Source organism: Thunnus maccoyii, chromosome 5 (assembly GCF_910596095.1).
Source record: "Thunnus maccoyii chromosome 5, fThuMac1.1, whole genome shotgun sequence".
Classification (NCBI taxonomy): domain Eukaryota; kingdom Metazoa; phylum Chordata; class Actinopteri; order Scombriformes; family Scombridae; genus Thunnus; species Thunnus maccoyii.
This window is the reverse complement of record NC_056537.1, coordinates 14,362,753-14,375,804: the sequence shown is the minus strand read 5'-3', so window position 1 is coordinate 14,375,804 and position 13,052 is coordinate 14,362,753. Positions and strand designations below refer to the sequence as shown.

Genomic DNA, 13,052 nt, shown 5'->3' with positions numbered 1-13,052 from the left:
GTTGTAAAATAATTTTAAAATATAATAATTTGAAGATTTTCAAACGTATACACTAAATTAGTTGTTAACTGTCTCCCAGTTTGTAATTGTGCATTCAGAATAAACATTAAAGTAAGATGTACCAACCTTTAAGTTCAAACAGAAAAATATTCTTCTTGAGGACTGATTACTTAAAGTGAAACTCTTTCAACTGCTCAGTGTTATAAGATGTTTTTTCCCCCTTCAGCTTCTTTCTTTTGTATTGTGGTTTTGATCTGTGCTTATTTGTTCTTTTGTCACTTGTCCTCAATATAGCCCACTTTTAATTAGATCTTGGTCAAGCAAAACCTATACCTGACAAGATCTACGTGCATATAGAGGTCTAGACTAAAAGGTCTCGTGAGTTTTAAGAGTGAAAGTTAATTAGACATTTTCATCTTGCACTGTTACAAAAATGAATATGGCATGTTTGACATGTCCTGTTTATGGATTATGCTATATGAGAGCGAACATCTACTGTATATCTGAAGGATTCATCTTTGATTGTTGTGCAGATATTACCCTGAACATGTACAATAAAAGATGTGACACTCAAGTCTGTTGGTCTTTGGCTGTTATCAGGTAAGTAAACCAGTTTACTGAGCCAAAATGCAATCACCATTTTTACTACAAATGTTGTAAAATACTGATATTTTCCATTTAATTCCAACCTCTGAAGAATAAGAACGAAGATACTTTACAATGGACAATTATTTATAATTCCTCTCAGAAAGAAAACATGCAGAGGCTCTTAAGGCTGCACAGAAATCAGCTGATGAAACCACTGGAACAAGCAGTGCTTTAGACAGACTATGACATATACATAAAGGAGCCCATCATCTGCTCCTAACAGTAATGTCCTGGTTTGTTTACCTGTTTGCTGATGACATCACAACTTTGGTAAATAGTATTGCTTAGAGCATTTAATGTTATGATAGATTTTTATTGGGAGAAAAATAACATCATTTGAAGAATGAAATGTAGGTTTTGTATGTGAAAATCAAGTAATACATCAATGCTACAATTCTGTATGCAATTGTTAAAATTGACAACATTCAGCACACATTCATCTGATTAGTTGTTACAACCACAATAAATTATACCAACAGGATTGTAATTTTAAAGATGTATTACAAATCAAACACACATTAAGCTGTCATCAAGCATCCTCTTCATCACATTCTTCACATATATTAGGGATAATGGTGTCTATGTGGCAGTGAATAAACATATATTTGGATTGTGAAATATAATGTGATTTAAAACAATGTAATAAATGGTATTTGTATGGTGCATTTCAGTCTTGATTGACTGTGGAGGAAATGATTGCAGCAGTGGTCTAACAGCTAATAAAAAGCTGAATTCATCAGTTTCATTTTGTGTGTGTGTCTGAGATTGAGGAAGCTGAACCACTCTAATGTATGTCACACTTAAAAATGTTTCACACCATCGTGGCTGTATTTCTTTCATAATATCTTTTCCATTATATTCTCATAAACACAAACGTTTCCAATCCTGTTATTTTAATGTTCCCAAATACTGAATACATGTAAACTGAAAATGGATGGTGGTTAACTTGGTTTGAGCCTTTCTGTTGTAAGTTCACAACATTAAGCATTACATTTACAGTTCTATGTTTATGGTAAATTTTGACAATGTTGTAAAAAAACATACCATGTAATCTAAAATACATGATGATATCTAGAAATGTTAAGAATATATATTCTTTTAATTCTTACTCACCAACAAAATATATAAAACACTAAACACTATATTTGTTTAACATTTCATACAATTAATGTAATTAGGATCAATAAAATTGATCCTTATTTTAATGATTTCATTTCTTTTACTTGTTAGCTACTAAAAAATGTTTAAATATAGATGGGCCATGCTAAGATAGTTGTTTCTATGTACATTGTCTGTCTTTATGTTGTAACTGATTGTTTGGACACTAGATGAGAGGAGGCAGAGGAAGCTGATGATCTCTGTGTTCCTTTAGTCTTTTTGTCAGGTTTCTTCATGTACTTAATGATCACATAAACAAGGAGAAGCACGGTCAAAAGAAGGAGCAGACAAAGTCCGATTCCCTACAGAGTGGAGAATTGACATAATTTAGTAAGACACAGAACCAAGATGTTCATCATCACTGTCAACCAACCATATTTGGTAGAAAGCTGATTCTTCAGTTTTTAAATGATCACTTTTTGACATTGTGCACAAACAAAAGATATTTTTCTCACCTGAGACAGAATATAATATCTGTGTGAATGATCCATGAGTTCCTCTGATCTTGTCATGTTGGTTGGTTCACACCATTTCAGATACGTTTTGTCAACAGAAACAAATTTGCCTGGCCAGTCTGTCATTGCACAGACAAAGTATTGACCATCAAGGAAAATGATAACCTGCCACACCACGGGGGGTAAAAGGCAGGACCACCATTTGTCAGAATCATCTTCATCATCTCTATCCCCGAATCTATATATCACCATCATCAGCAGAAATGCTGTACAAGCAGGAATAATGAAAAACGCAGCAGCAAAAAAACTGTTCCATTTAGGATCGCAAGGGCAAGCAAATGCTGCCCCCAGTATCTTCTCTATGAGAGCCATGAGGAAGGCAAAAATCACATTTGCCACAACAGGGCTGTGTCCAAGCCCCTCCTTGAGTCTTGAGAACAGCCGCTTTACATCCATTATGAATTCTACAAAGAGAAAAACGCAGATGTAAAAAGAGAGAAAACATCTATGTGGTAAATATTTATGAGGATCAAACGAGTAATCAGAAGTATTGGAGAGTGGCTGTGTTAACCATTGCCAGAATCTCCCTAGCTGTGTTTATTAGGAGACGGGTTCATCCAAATCCAAACAAGTGTTGTTCTCCACCATTGACAACGCCTGACTTTGTTGAATGGTTCAAATTAATGACAGACATTGCATCTTATGAATCTCTAATCATTAAGACTATTTATAGACATAATTATACATAATATGAAGATCTTGACTATTTTCATAGCTAAAATGTTGCAACTTATTTATGTTGATTTATGTGGTATTTATTTGTACTTTGTGCCCCCTTTCCCAGTTTTTTTATCTTGTCTTGTAATATCTACTTTTATGTGTTCATAGGTATTTAAATACCCTGAGACAACCATCTTTTTACATTACAAAATTGATTTTTTCTACCACTTTGAATTATGTGAAATCAATCTTTTTGCACAGATCATGGGTTGTGCAGTAGGTGGCAGCAGAATGCTCTGCAGGGATTGAAGAAATAACAAAAACTCTGACAAAGCTTGAACACACCTTCAGCATTACTTACAAAGTGTAAATATGATGGAATTATTGCATTTCACATCATATCAAAATGGACTGAACAAATTAAATTTAATATTATTGTGTTTAACAATTATGTTCTCATGTATTTGTTAAATAATATTAAATAAATTGATATTTTTATTAGATTAATATATTTTAATGAATGAATAAAAACACACACACAAAATAAAGAATGTTAAAAATCAAAACTTTTTAGAAAGAAAACATTTCAGTAACATGTTAAAAAGGTTTCTGAAATTTAAAGATTTTCAAGTGTCCCAGGCGTTATGGACAACAATGCCACACTCTTGTAAGATAAACAGTACACGATGTAATATAAAACATTAAGACTTAATAAAAACTTCAATCAATCTGCTTTAACTGTCTCTCAGTATGTATTTGTGCATTAAGAAAAATAAAAATAACCAACCTTTAGACTGATTTTGAGCAAACCTTGAGAGATGTACTGTTGAAGAAGGCTGAGCCAAAGTGAAACTTCCAACACCGTCTTTGGGTTTTGAGTACGTGTTTCTGTGTGGGTGTTTCCTTGTTATCTTCTGTTCTGACACTTTGTGTTTCTGCAACTACTGGCATTTTCAAGTCCCAGCAGTGAAATTTAGGTTGTCCTATGTTGCTTGATAAACATATACACAGTATTATTACACATCTTGAGAATAATTACTAAATAATGTGATTTAATAAAATTTATGAAGAATTTTATGGGTCCAAACACCACTTTTGTTCATGTCCCACAACTGTGGTCTCAAACTTGAGATACATAAAATGAGCTAATTCAATTACAATATGACATTTTTTTTCATTTATTTCAAATGAAACTGTTTAATATACATTTACCTTACTTTTTTGTTTACTGATTATTTATGATTTTTTCATCTAAATGCATCTGCCCCACACTTCTGAGTGACACAGAACAAATGCCATAGTAAAAGATAAACAAGGTAAGGATCATCTTTTCTTGTGAAGTATTAATTGTGTGTTCTTACACTGTAAAACCCGATGAGTTAGTTCAACTCAAACTGTTTGAGGAAACCGATTGCCTTGAATCATTTAAGTTTATTAACAATTCCAAACAATTTAAGCATGAAAAATTCTTTCATTTGCATACAAGTAACTAAAGTATTTATTGTAAATTAAGTTAATAGTACTGATTCCACTGAGTTCATTGAACTTAAAACTAAGAAGTATTTTAGACTCATATGTAGCATTTCTCCAAACTTCTTAAAAATGTGTTAATAGAATTTATCTGAATTAAGTAAGACTAACTTAAATGGATCTTCTTTACACAAATGTTACCACTTAAGTTTCCTTTACCCAGTTATCTTCCACTAAAGCAAATTATATTCCAGTTGTGACAACTTTGTAGCTACTCAATTCATTTGAGGAAACCGATTGCCTTAAACCTTTTAAATTGGATTAAAACAATGTAAACACACATGTCATACACAACTTAAACAATTTATTTAGTTGAATGCTGAACACTCATAACTGAACACATAACATTTCAATGTAAAACATTTCAGTGTTCACAGTTCTCGAAAGGTAGTTTACGCCTCTCCACTTTTGTTTTTCTTTAAAAAAGAAAAACATTGACATAAAATTGACATAAAACAATGATTGTGCATAAGACAGTTTTCACTTCTAAACCTGATTCAGAAAATTTTGTTCAATTTGATGTTTTGATACCTTGTGCACTGGAGTAACAATATCCATAATTTTATACCATGACGCTGGTGAATAAAAAAATAACCAAACAAAATATGATAATAAATGTATAAATTCATGTACACGTACAAATGCACAATGTACAAATAAATATTATTTTCATGTGGTAATGCAGAAAGTGTGAAGACACCACAGAAACAGTGCAAACACACATTGTAGTAAAAACTATTAAATCAAACTAGAACTCTTGTGACTAGTGACTTGTGACTGAAGTACCTGTTTCAACAAAATCAGAACTAAAAACAGTTTTTGGAATGCAAGCCAAATGATAATTTTAAGACATTTCTGACTTTCAACAACAAAACCTGCTGACAACTTTACTCCAGCTCATTTCTCAAGGCCTGTAACTTGGGTTTGAGCTGCTTTCTCCCATCATGAAGATTAGAGGAAGAATACGTGGATGAACTCAAAGAGGACTTGGCTTCTCAGGAAAGCTCACAAATGGAGAGCATAGAGCAGTCCAACAAAATCACCAGTGAATCTGTCCAGATCTGTGAGACATTACAACCTGATCCTCGAGGACGACTGACACGTGGTGAGTTTCAAAGGGACTCCTGCTGGCACCTCCTCATTGACCACTGCCAACAGAGCCACTGCTCCCTCTTAGGTTGCCTGCAACTCATCTTGAAAAGGGAATACATGTTCAGTGCATGTGAGTGTTATTCTACAAATTGTTGAGTTTATAAAAGGGCTAGTGATGAAAATAAAGAATAAAGACAAGCACCATCTTCACACCAGTCTTGCAATTAATACAACAATATTATAACATTTAACAGTCAACATTCAGTTAAGCAAGGGGGAATACGGCATTTTCTGGGCTAGATAATGTGACACCCACTACACAGAACAAATTAAGTAACGCACAGAAGTGTGCTAAAGGCAGCCAACAGGGTACACAGTAGAACGTAGAAGGCAATTTATATATTCATCTGTGAGGTATTGAGCTATGGATATGAGAAAAGGAGAACACAAAAATACCTTGCAAGTTTTGGAGACCTCTGATGAATCCTTTAAGTACAGCAGTAGGCTGGCCAGGGCTGCTGTTCTAGCTGCACTGATGTTCTCATCCTGTTGCACAAACAAAGACAAGGTATCCATATAGGGATACCTTGTCTTCCTCTTTTTATAGAGCAGCTGAGGTGTATATTTATCAAGTTCAGCAAAGAAGGAAAACGGTAGATTTTGATTAGTGATCCTGTGAAATCCACTGTTGAGATGCATGGAAAACGAAAGCAATGTGAGATTGTAAAACTGGATTTTACAAACATCTTTTAGACAAATAGGCATACCATATGAAACTACTCAATTTTAAGCTCTTTATCCAGATCAAGCATTCCTACAATTATGAATTTAAAAAAAAGTACACTGGCTGAGTGGCTCTTGAGAGGTATGGGCATATTAGCTAGTGAGCTAACAGTTATATTTTTAACATAAAACTTTAACAAACTAATATTACTCAGCATCAGCTATCAAGTGATCTATACAAAGATACTATCAAGTATCTTAACGTTATGAAACTTTTATTGCTGAACCACTACAGCATGAATTGGCCTGCTTGCAAGCTAACTTATGGCTAAAGTTTGTACAACTCAGTAACGTTAATGTTAAGCTAACACGTTAAAGCATTCACACAATGCACTTTTACAATTCAAACAGCAAGACAAACAATAACTTATGCAAACAGTAATAAAATAACAGGACAAAGTTACCTTACGTTGAAGACAAAACCATATATGTGTCCTGACCCCAGTGCAGCAGGTGCAGCTTGTCTGTTAAGCCAGTGGTGAGAGCAAACATACACACTCTCTCCCAGTGCCGCGTGCACAAAGACCACAGTGAACAGCAGGTTCATTGTTTACATTCTGGGAAGGATGAAACTAACTGGGTTGCCCAAATACAAATGAAGAGTGAATAAACTTTAGGTGGGCAACTAATGACTATTTTCGATAAAGCTGACGATTCTTTTTTTTTTTTTTGATTAAAAGTTTGGTGATACAGTATCATCAGATGCCTTGTTTGTCCTACCAACACACCAAAACCCAAAATATTCAATTTACTTATTAGACAACGAAAAGCAAGAAAAATCTCACATTTGGGAAGCTAGAAACATAAAATAATGGCTTAATTTACTTGAAAACTTAGATTATTAATCAATTATCAAATTGTGTCTGATTATTTATTATTTATAATAAATTCCCTGGCTGTTATTGCTATTACTATTAATAGTCATATCTCTGTTATTATTGTTGTTATTGTTGTTATTATGTTTCTCTGTGCCTCTCTCCCCGTCTACCCCTCCTTCTTTCTCTTTCAACCCAACCGGTCAAGACAGATGGCCGCTGATGTCACACGGCAGAAGTATTGGTTTTATTTGATTCCTTACATTTTTTTTGTATGCTGTGCTTTGATTTTGCATGATTTTCGATTGTGTTTAGAATAGTTTTTATTATTGTGCTTACTTTTGTTTGTTGTTTGCATGTTTTTAGTTTGAATCCTGCCGTGTTGAGAATATTTACCTCCTGCCACTGATTGATAAAACTTTACACCTGTTTGAGCCCTTGTATTTGAAAGACTTTGAAATAACCCAATGGGAAAAGAGACTGCAGCCAATCCAGCCAAAGATGTGCCAAGAGGAGGGACTTAACACTTGGGATGCAAATAAAGGCCGGGAAAACCAACATGGTGGCATGGAGGAAAAGAGAGAAATACACGACGGAACCAGGAGTGAAAGACGGAGGAGCACGAGTCTGGAGGGAGGGTGGCAGAGGATGGGGAGCAGCAGTTAGCCCTGCCTGTGGTCGAGGTATGATCCAGGTGTGAGCAGCTTGGCCGTGGATAACATGAACCTCCCTCTCTCCCTTTGCGTACCTAGGGGCGCACCGTGGTGGAGCTTTGATGTTTAATAGCTTTGATGTGAGGAATCAGTGTTTTCTGGAAAGAATGTTTTCTGTTGCTAAGTTAGTAGAAGAAATTAACTCATTGCCCATAGGTAAATGTCCTGGACCAGATGGGTTTGGAGCTGAGTTTTACAAAGCGTTTCATGGGATTTTAACACCTTTCTTTTTCTTACAAGAAAAACACTTCCAGCCCTTCTATGCACCAGTCAGGGAGAAAGTGGGTTGGTGTTGAATTGGATCCATAACAGTCTGTGTGCAGGATAAACACAGATCAGTGACGCAGGTCAGCAGCTGCATCTCTACAGGACTGATGAGAGAACAGACGACAAGGGTCTTGATGATGTGGTATGTATGATAGGGTTAGGTTAAAGACAGAGCAAATAAGAGTCTGTGTGCAGGACAAATACAGGTTTACAGCTCATGTAATCAGCTAAGGATCCATAAAGGAGTAATGACAGAACCATATGGTTTTTGTGGCTGGTGATAAAGTTAAAAACAGAGCAAATAAGGCGCTGTGTCAGAATTAACACAGGTTTGTAGCTTCTTCATCATCAGCTATGTCCATAGAGGAGTAATGAGAGAACCATATGGTTTGTTGGTATGTGAATTCAGGTTAGATGACCAGCTGCAGCCCAACTCTTTTCTTAAAAGTTTACAAATGTATACTATTAGGGATAACACACGCACACACATATCAACTCCCTCTCAGTGACAGTATTGTGTGAGGTGATGCACATACAGCAGACAACTACCCTGACATACACACATATCAATTTCCTCTCACAGACATACCACCAACTGAAACTACCTAATTCAGAAACAAAACCCAGCAAATCGTAGTCTCCAGATATCGAATGAAAACCTAACAATATCCTGTGATATTCTGTGATGCCTCTACAACTGACAGACATCTTGACACACATCCAACCGATGTTGATCAGGCTGTGGTAACATTTAATGATATACCAAAATTTGAAAGAGTTTTGAACTGCAAAATTGTATTTTTTTCAGGACTGATGCTAAATGTACACTCTCTAAATTAACGACCAATACCCCTAGAAGACAAAAAACACAGTTTATGTTTCTGTTCGAAAACCACTACAACAGTGTAATAAATGTGAAAGCCTTTCTAGGCACCCAGGATGTGTGCGATTATTTTTACATGAGTTATGACAACTTATTGAGTCACCGATGCAGAGGTCATTGCAACGTTTGCTTAGACCTTTCCTGTACTGAACAAGCGCTCCAAGCCGTAGTCTGCACTGACTGTAATATGACATGTCGTTCACTTTCATGTTTTACCAAACACGAGGAGCAACAGAGAGAGTCAGGGCTCAAAAATATGTCAGTAACTGCGAGTTGTTTAAAAAATGCCAGAAATGCAAAATGTCAACTGTCAGATGTTAAAATAATGAAAAAGAGAACGAGGTGCACCAGTATTACATACAACCTTTGTCGACAGCAACAGAACATACCGAGAAATTGATATTCTATGATTTTGATACGTATGTAGATTCATCAGGCGTACACGTCCCTTTTTTGATATGCACAAAAACACTTGACGGTATAAGATGGAACGCACAGGGTGTGGTTTGCGCTGAATGCTAAAGGATTTGACAGCTACATTGTGATCAATGCCATGGTTGCTCTGAATATGCAGCCCAGTCTCATCATGCAAGGCAGCAAAGTTATTTGTTCCACAGACACAGATTACGAACACAAGTACGTTGATTCTCTCAGCTTTCTCACCATGCATCTATCGGCCATGCCAGCTTTAGGTTTTTCCGATAAAACCAAGGGTTTTTTTCCTCATGGGTTTAACTCATAGAATATTTGAATTATGTAGGCCCCTACCCCCCACCTGAGGCTTACGGCGTTGAGCAAATGATTAGAGAGGGAAAGAGAGAATTTGACATACGGTATGAGGCGGTGCATCAAGGCACATTCAATTTTGAAAAAGAAGCTATCAGTTACTGTCAAAATGATGTGGATATTCTCTTGGAGGCTTGCTGCATTTTCAGAAAAGGTTACACCGACAAAACAGGTGTGGGCGCATTCAGCTGTGTCATCATTGCTTCAGCTTGCATGAAAGTGTTTTGCACAAATTTCGTACCTCTTAATACCCTGGCTGTTCCATCACCTGACAATTATCAAAGGCAATTCAAATCCTATTCAAACGCCAGCATCCAATGGTTAGAGTGGGTAGTGCATACAGAGAACATCTTCTTTCAACATGCCTTGAACGAGGGCGAAAAACGATACTTTGTAGACGGTTATGCAGAGGTGCAAGGTGTGAAATATACATGGGAGTTTCTGGATTGTTCTTACCACGGTTGTCCATCCTGTTTTCAGCCTCACGAGACCTGTCCTCTGACCGAAAGACTGTTTGAAGAGTTGCATGTGGTCTGCGAAGAGAAATTACAGACGATACAGTCTGCCCATGGCATCAAAGTGATTGTCACAAGACAGCATCGTTGGGCTGAGGTGAAAAAATCCCATCAGGGGTTAAAGGAGTTTCTCGAACATTACAAAGCTCCTCAACCTCTCTCACCCTGCGATGCTCTGTACGGCAGTAGAACAAGTGCTGTGAGGCTGAGGTACAGTAAGTACATGTGACATCCTTGTATCCCTTTGTCAACTGTGCATTTCCTTACCCTCGAGGACACCCTAAAATGATCTACACAGATTTCCAAGAGCCTCAAAACTACTTTGGGACAATCAGGGCTGTTGTCTACCCACCTCAGGGTTGTTTTTCCCCATTTTACCTGACAGAACAGCTGTAGATAAAGGTCTCTGGCACAACTTCACCTACTTCCAAGGTGCACGGAGAAGGGAAAAAAGTCTAGAGAGATGAGAACTCCAGCAACACTTGTAGTATCAAGAACAACTTTATTTATTATTTATTATTACACTAATAAAGTTGTTCTTCATACCACAAATGTTGCTGGAGTTCTCATCTCACCTGACAGAACAGCTGCAGGTAAACTGTTGTTCGTTCTCTGTCGTACGTGCACTGAGCTTTTTTCAGGACGGTGCATGTACACATGACAAGGACGCCAGAGTGTTGATGGGGGTTTGGGTCACTCCTGAATTTAACAAGGCCTTGGAGATGGGGTATCAATTAGGTAAGATCACGGAGGTGTGGCACTTTGATCGACAGAGCGATCATCAGAGTGCATGTACTTCACATCTTTGTCAAGTACATGCACACTTTTCTGAAGGGTAAACAGGAAGCATCAGGGTACCCCCCTGAAGCCACAGATCAGGAAAGTAGAGAAAAGTACATTAGGGATTACAAGACCAATCACGGAATTTTGCTGGATGCCGACAAAATCAAACCAACCCCGGCTAAAAGACAAGTGTCTGAACTCTGTCTTAATAGCTTTTGGGGAAAGTTTGCGCAGAGGAGTAACCTGAACCAGACCTCTTTAATCAGTGACCCTGAAGAATTTGTCAGTTACACGTTTTCAGAAAAATACAAAATCAAATACTTTTCCTTCCCCAACGACACAACGGCTCCCATTCAATGGACAGCTTGATCTATGTCACAAAAGAGGGATAACCTCGACTCATATTGGGAAATTATTTGGGGGATTTGACGGACAAATTGGGTGGCGATAGCATACAGAACTTGCAGCTGCCAGACCTAAAAGTTATGCCTATCAGACTAAAAACAAACAAATACTGTTGCGTGTGAAAGGTATTATTCAGGCGAGTGAATGTTGTGAATGGGTCAACTTGATAGCGTCAAAGAGCTTGTGGAGGGCTACATGCAAAACTGCACTGCGGAGGGCATCATTGAAACCCCTCAGCACAACACTGTGCATGATCAAAAGGGTTTTCTTCTAAAAAACTCATCATTTCAGATAAAGTTTCGAGTCGTGTTTGATAAGAGATGGTTGCTTTCCACAGGTCAAAAACCTTTTGGTTATTGAAAATGTCACACCAGGGTGTTACTGAAGAAATTGACTTCGATCCTGGATTGCAACTACCTTTTTCATGCCAGATTGTGGGACCAAGTGGTTGTGGAAAAACTTTTTTTGTAAAAAATGTGTTGGAAAACTGTCAAGAAACTGTCAAGCCTTGAAAGCTGAACTGCATAAGAAGAATAAAAATATTAAATTTATTGAGGGACTATCTGATTCTTTTGAAGATGAAAACCTGTTTCCGCCTGATCAGAATTACTTGATTATCCTGGACGATGTCATTTTTCAGGCCTCCGACCATCCTGAAGTAGTCAAGATTTTCAGACAATACAGGCACCACAAGAGCATGAGCGTCATGATGTTAACGCAAAATGTGTTTCACCAGGGTAAACATAGTCGGACCATCAGTTTGAACAGCAGTTACCTGGTCTTGTTAAAAACCCTCAAGACAGGTTACAGATAAATATATTAGCTCAACAAATTTTTCCTTTGCAGAAAAGTTTTCTGGAGAGCAGAAAAGCTCTCTTTCCAAAATAGATACATAACAAGCTCAAACAATAAGGGTGGTCATATGACGTAGGGGTACTTTAAATCTCATCTCCAGTCTTAAACTTCCTTTGGAAATGGGGAATAAGGTGTCGGTGTCTTTGCTGGTGTTGAGATTGAACACAGGCTGCTTCTTTAAAGACATTTAGCATATACATATTGTTTCCAAACAAAGAAGTGCTCATTTTAGCCGTGCAGTGGTTCACAATGTCTCATTTTACCAACAAAGTTAAATTCAAATCTACAGTATTGTTCTATTGTGACAACAGATTTATATTCTCATCAAAAACAGACAAGATATCACATGATTTACACGTGTTTCTTGTGTATTTTCTTAGTATACAGAAATATATAAAGTACCACAAAGTTAATAATGTGATACAGGTACAGATGTGCTGAATACTAGAAAGATTGAACACTAAAAACATTCACAGATCTAAAAGTGAAGGTTCACATCAGAAAGTATTAATGCATGTATCAAATACATGACTTACACACTCTTATCTATATGCACGACATACAAAATATAGTCTACAAAGCTGACATGCTAACACTTGTTATTCTAGTTACTTTAAGCTTATTACTCAATATAGACTCAGCTT

General features: G+C 36.8%; 1 protein-coding gene across 1 annotated transcript; it reads right to left on the bottom strand.

Moving 5' to 3' along the window:
- Positions 1-18: 18 nt before the first annotated feature.
- Positions 19-2,852, bottom strand: LOC121897057. Its single transcript, XM_042411318.1, has 2 exons — positions 2,262-2,852; positions 19-2,108 (listed from the first exon to the last, which is right to left on the bottom strand). Exons 1-2 carry the CDS (start codon positions 2,715-2,717, stop codon positions 1,947-1,949), a joined length of 618 nt encoding a protein of 205 aa, XP_042267252.1. The 5' UTR covers positions 2,718-2,852; the 3' UTR covers positions 19-1,946.
- Positions 2,853-13,052: the final 10,200 nt, after the last annotated feature.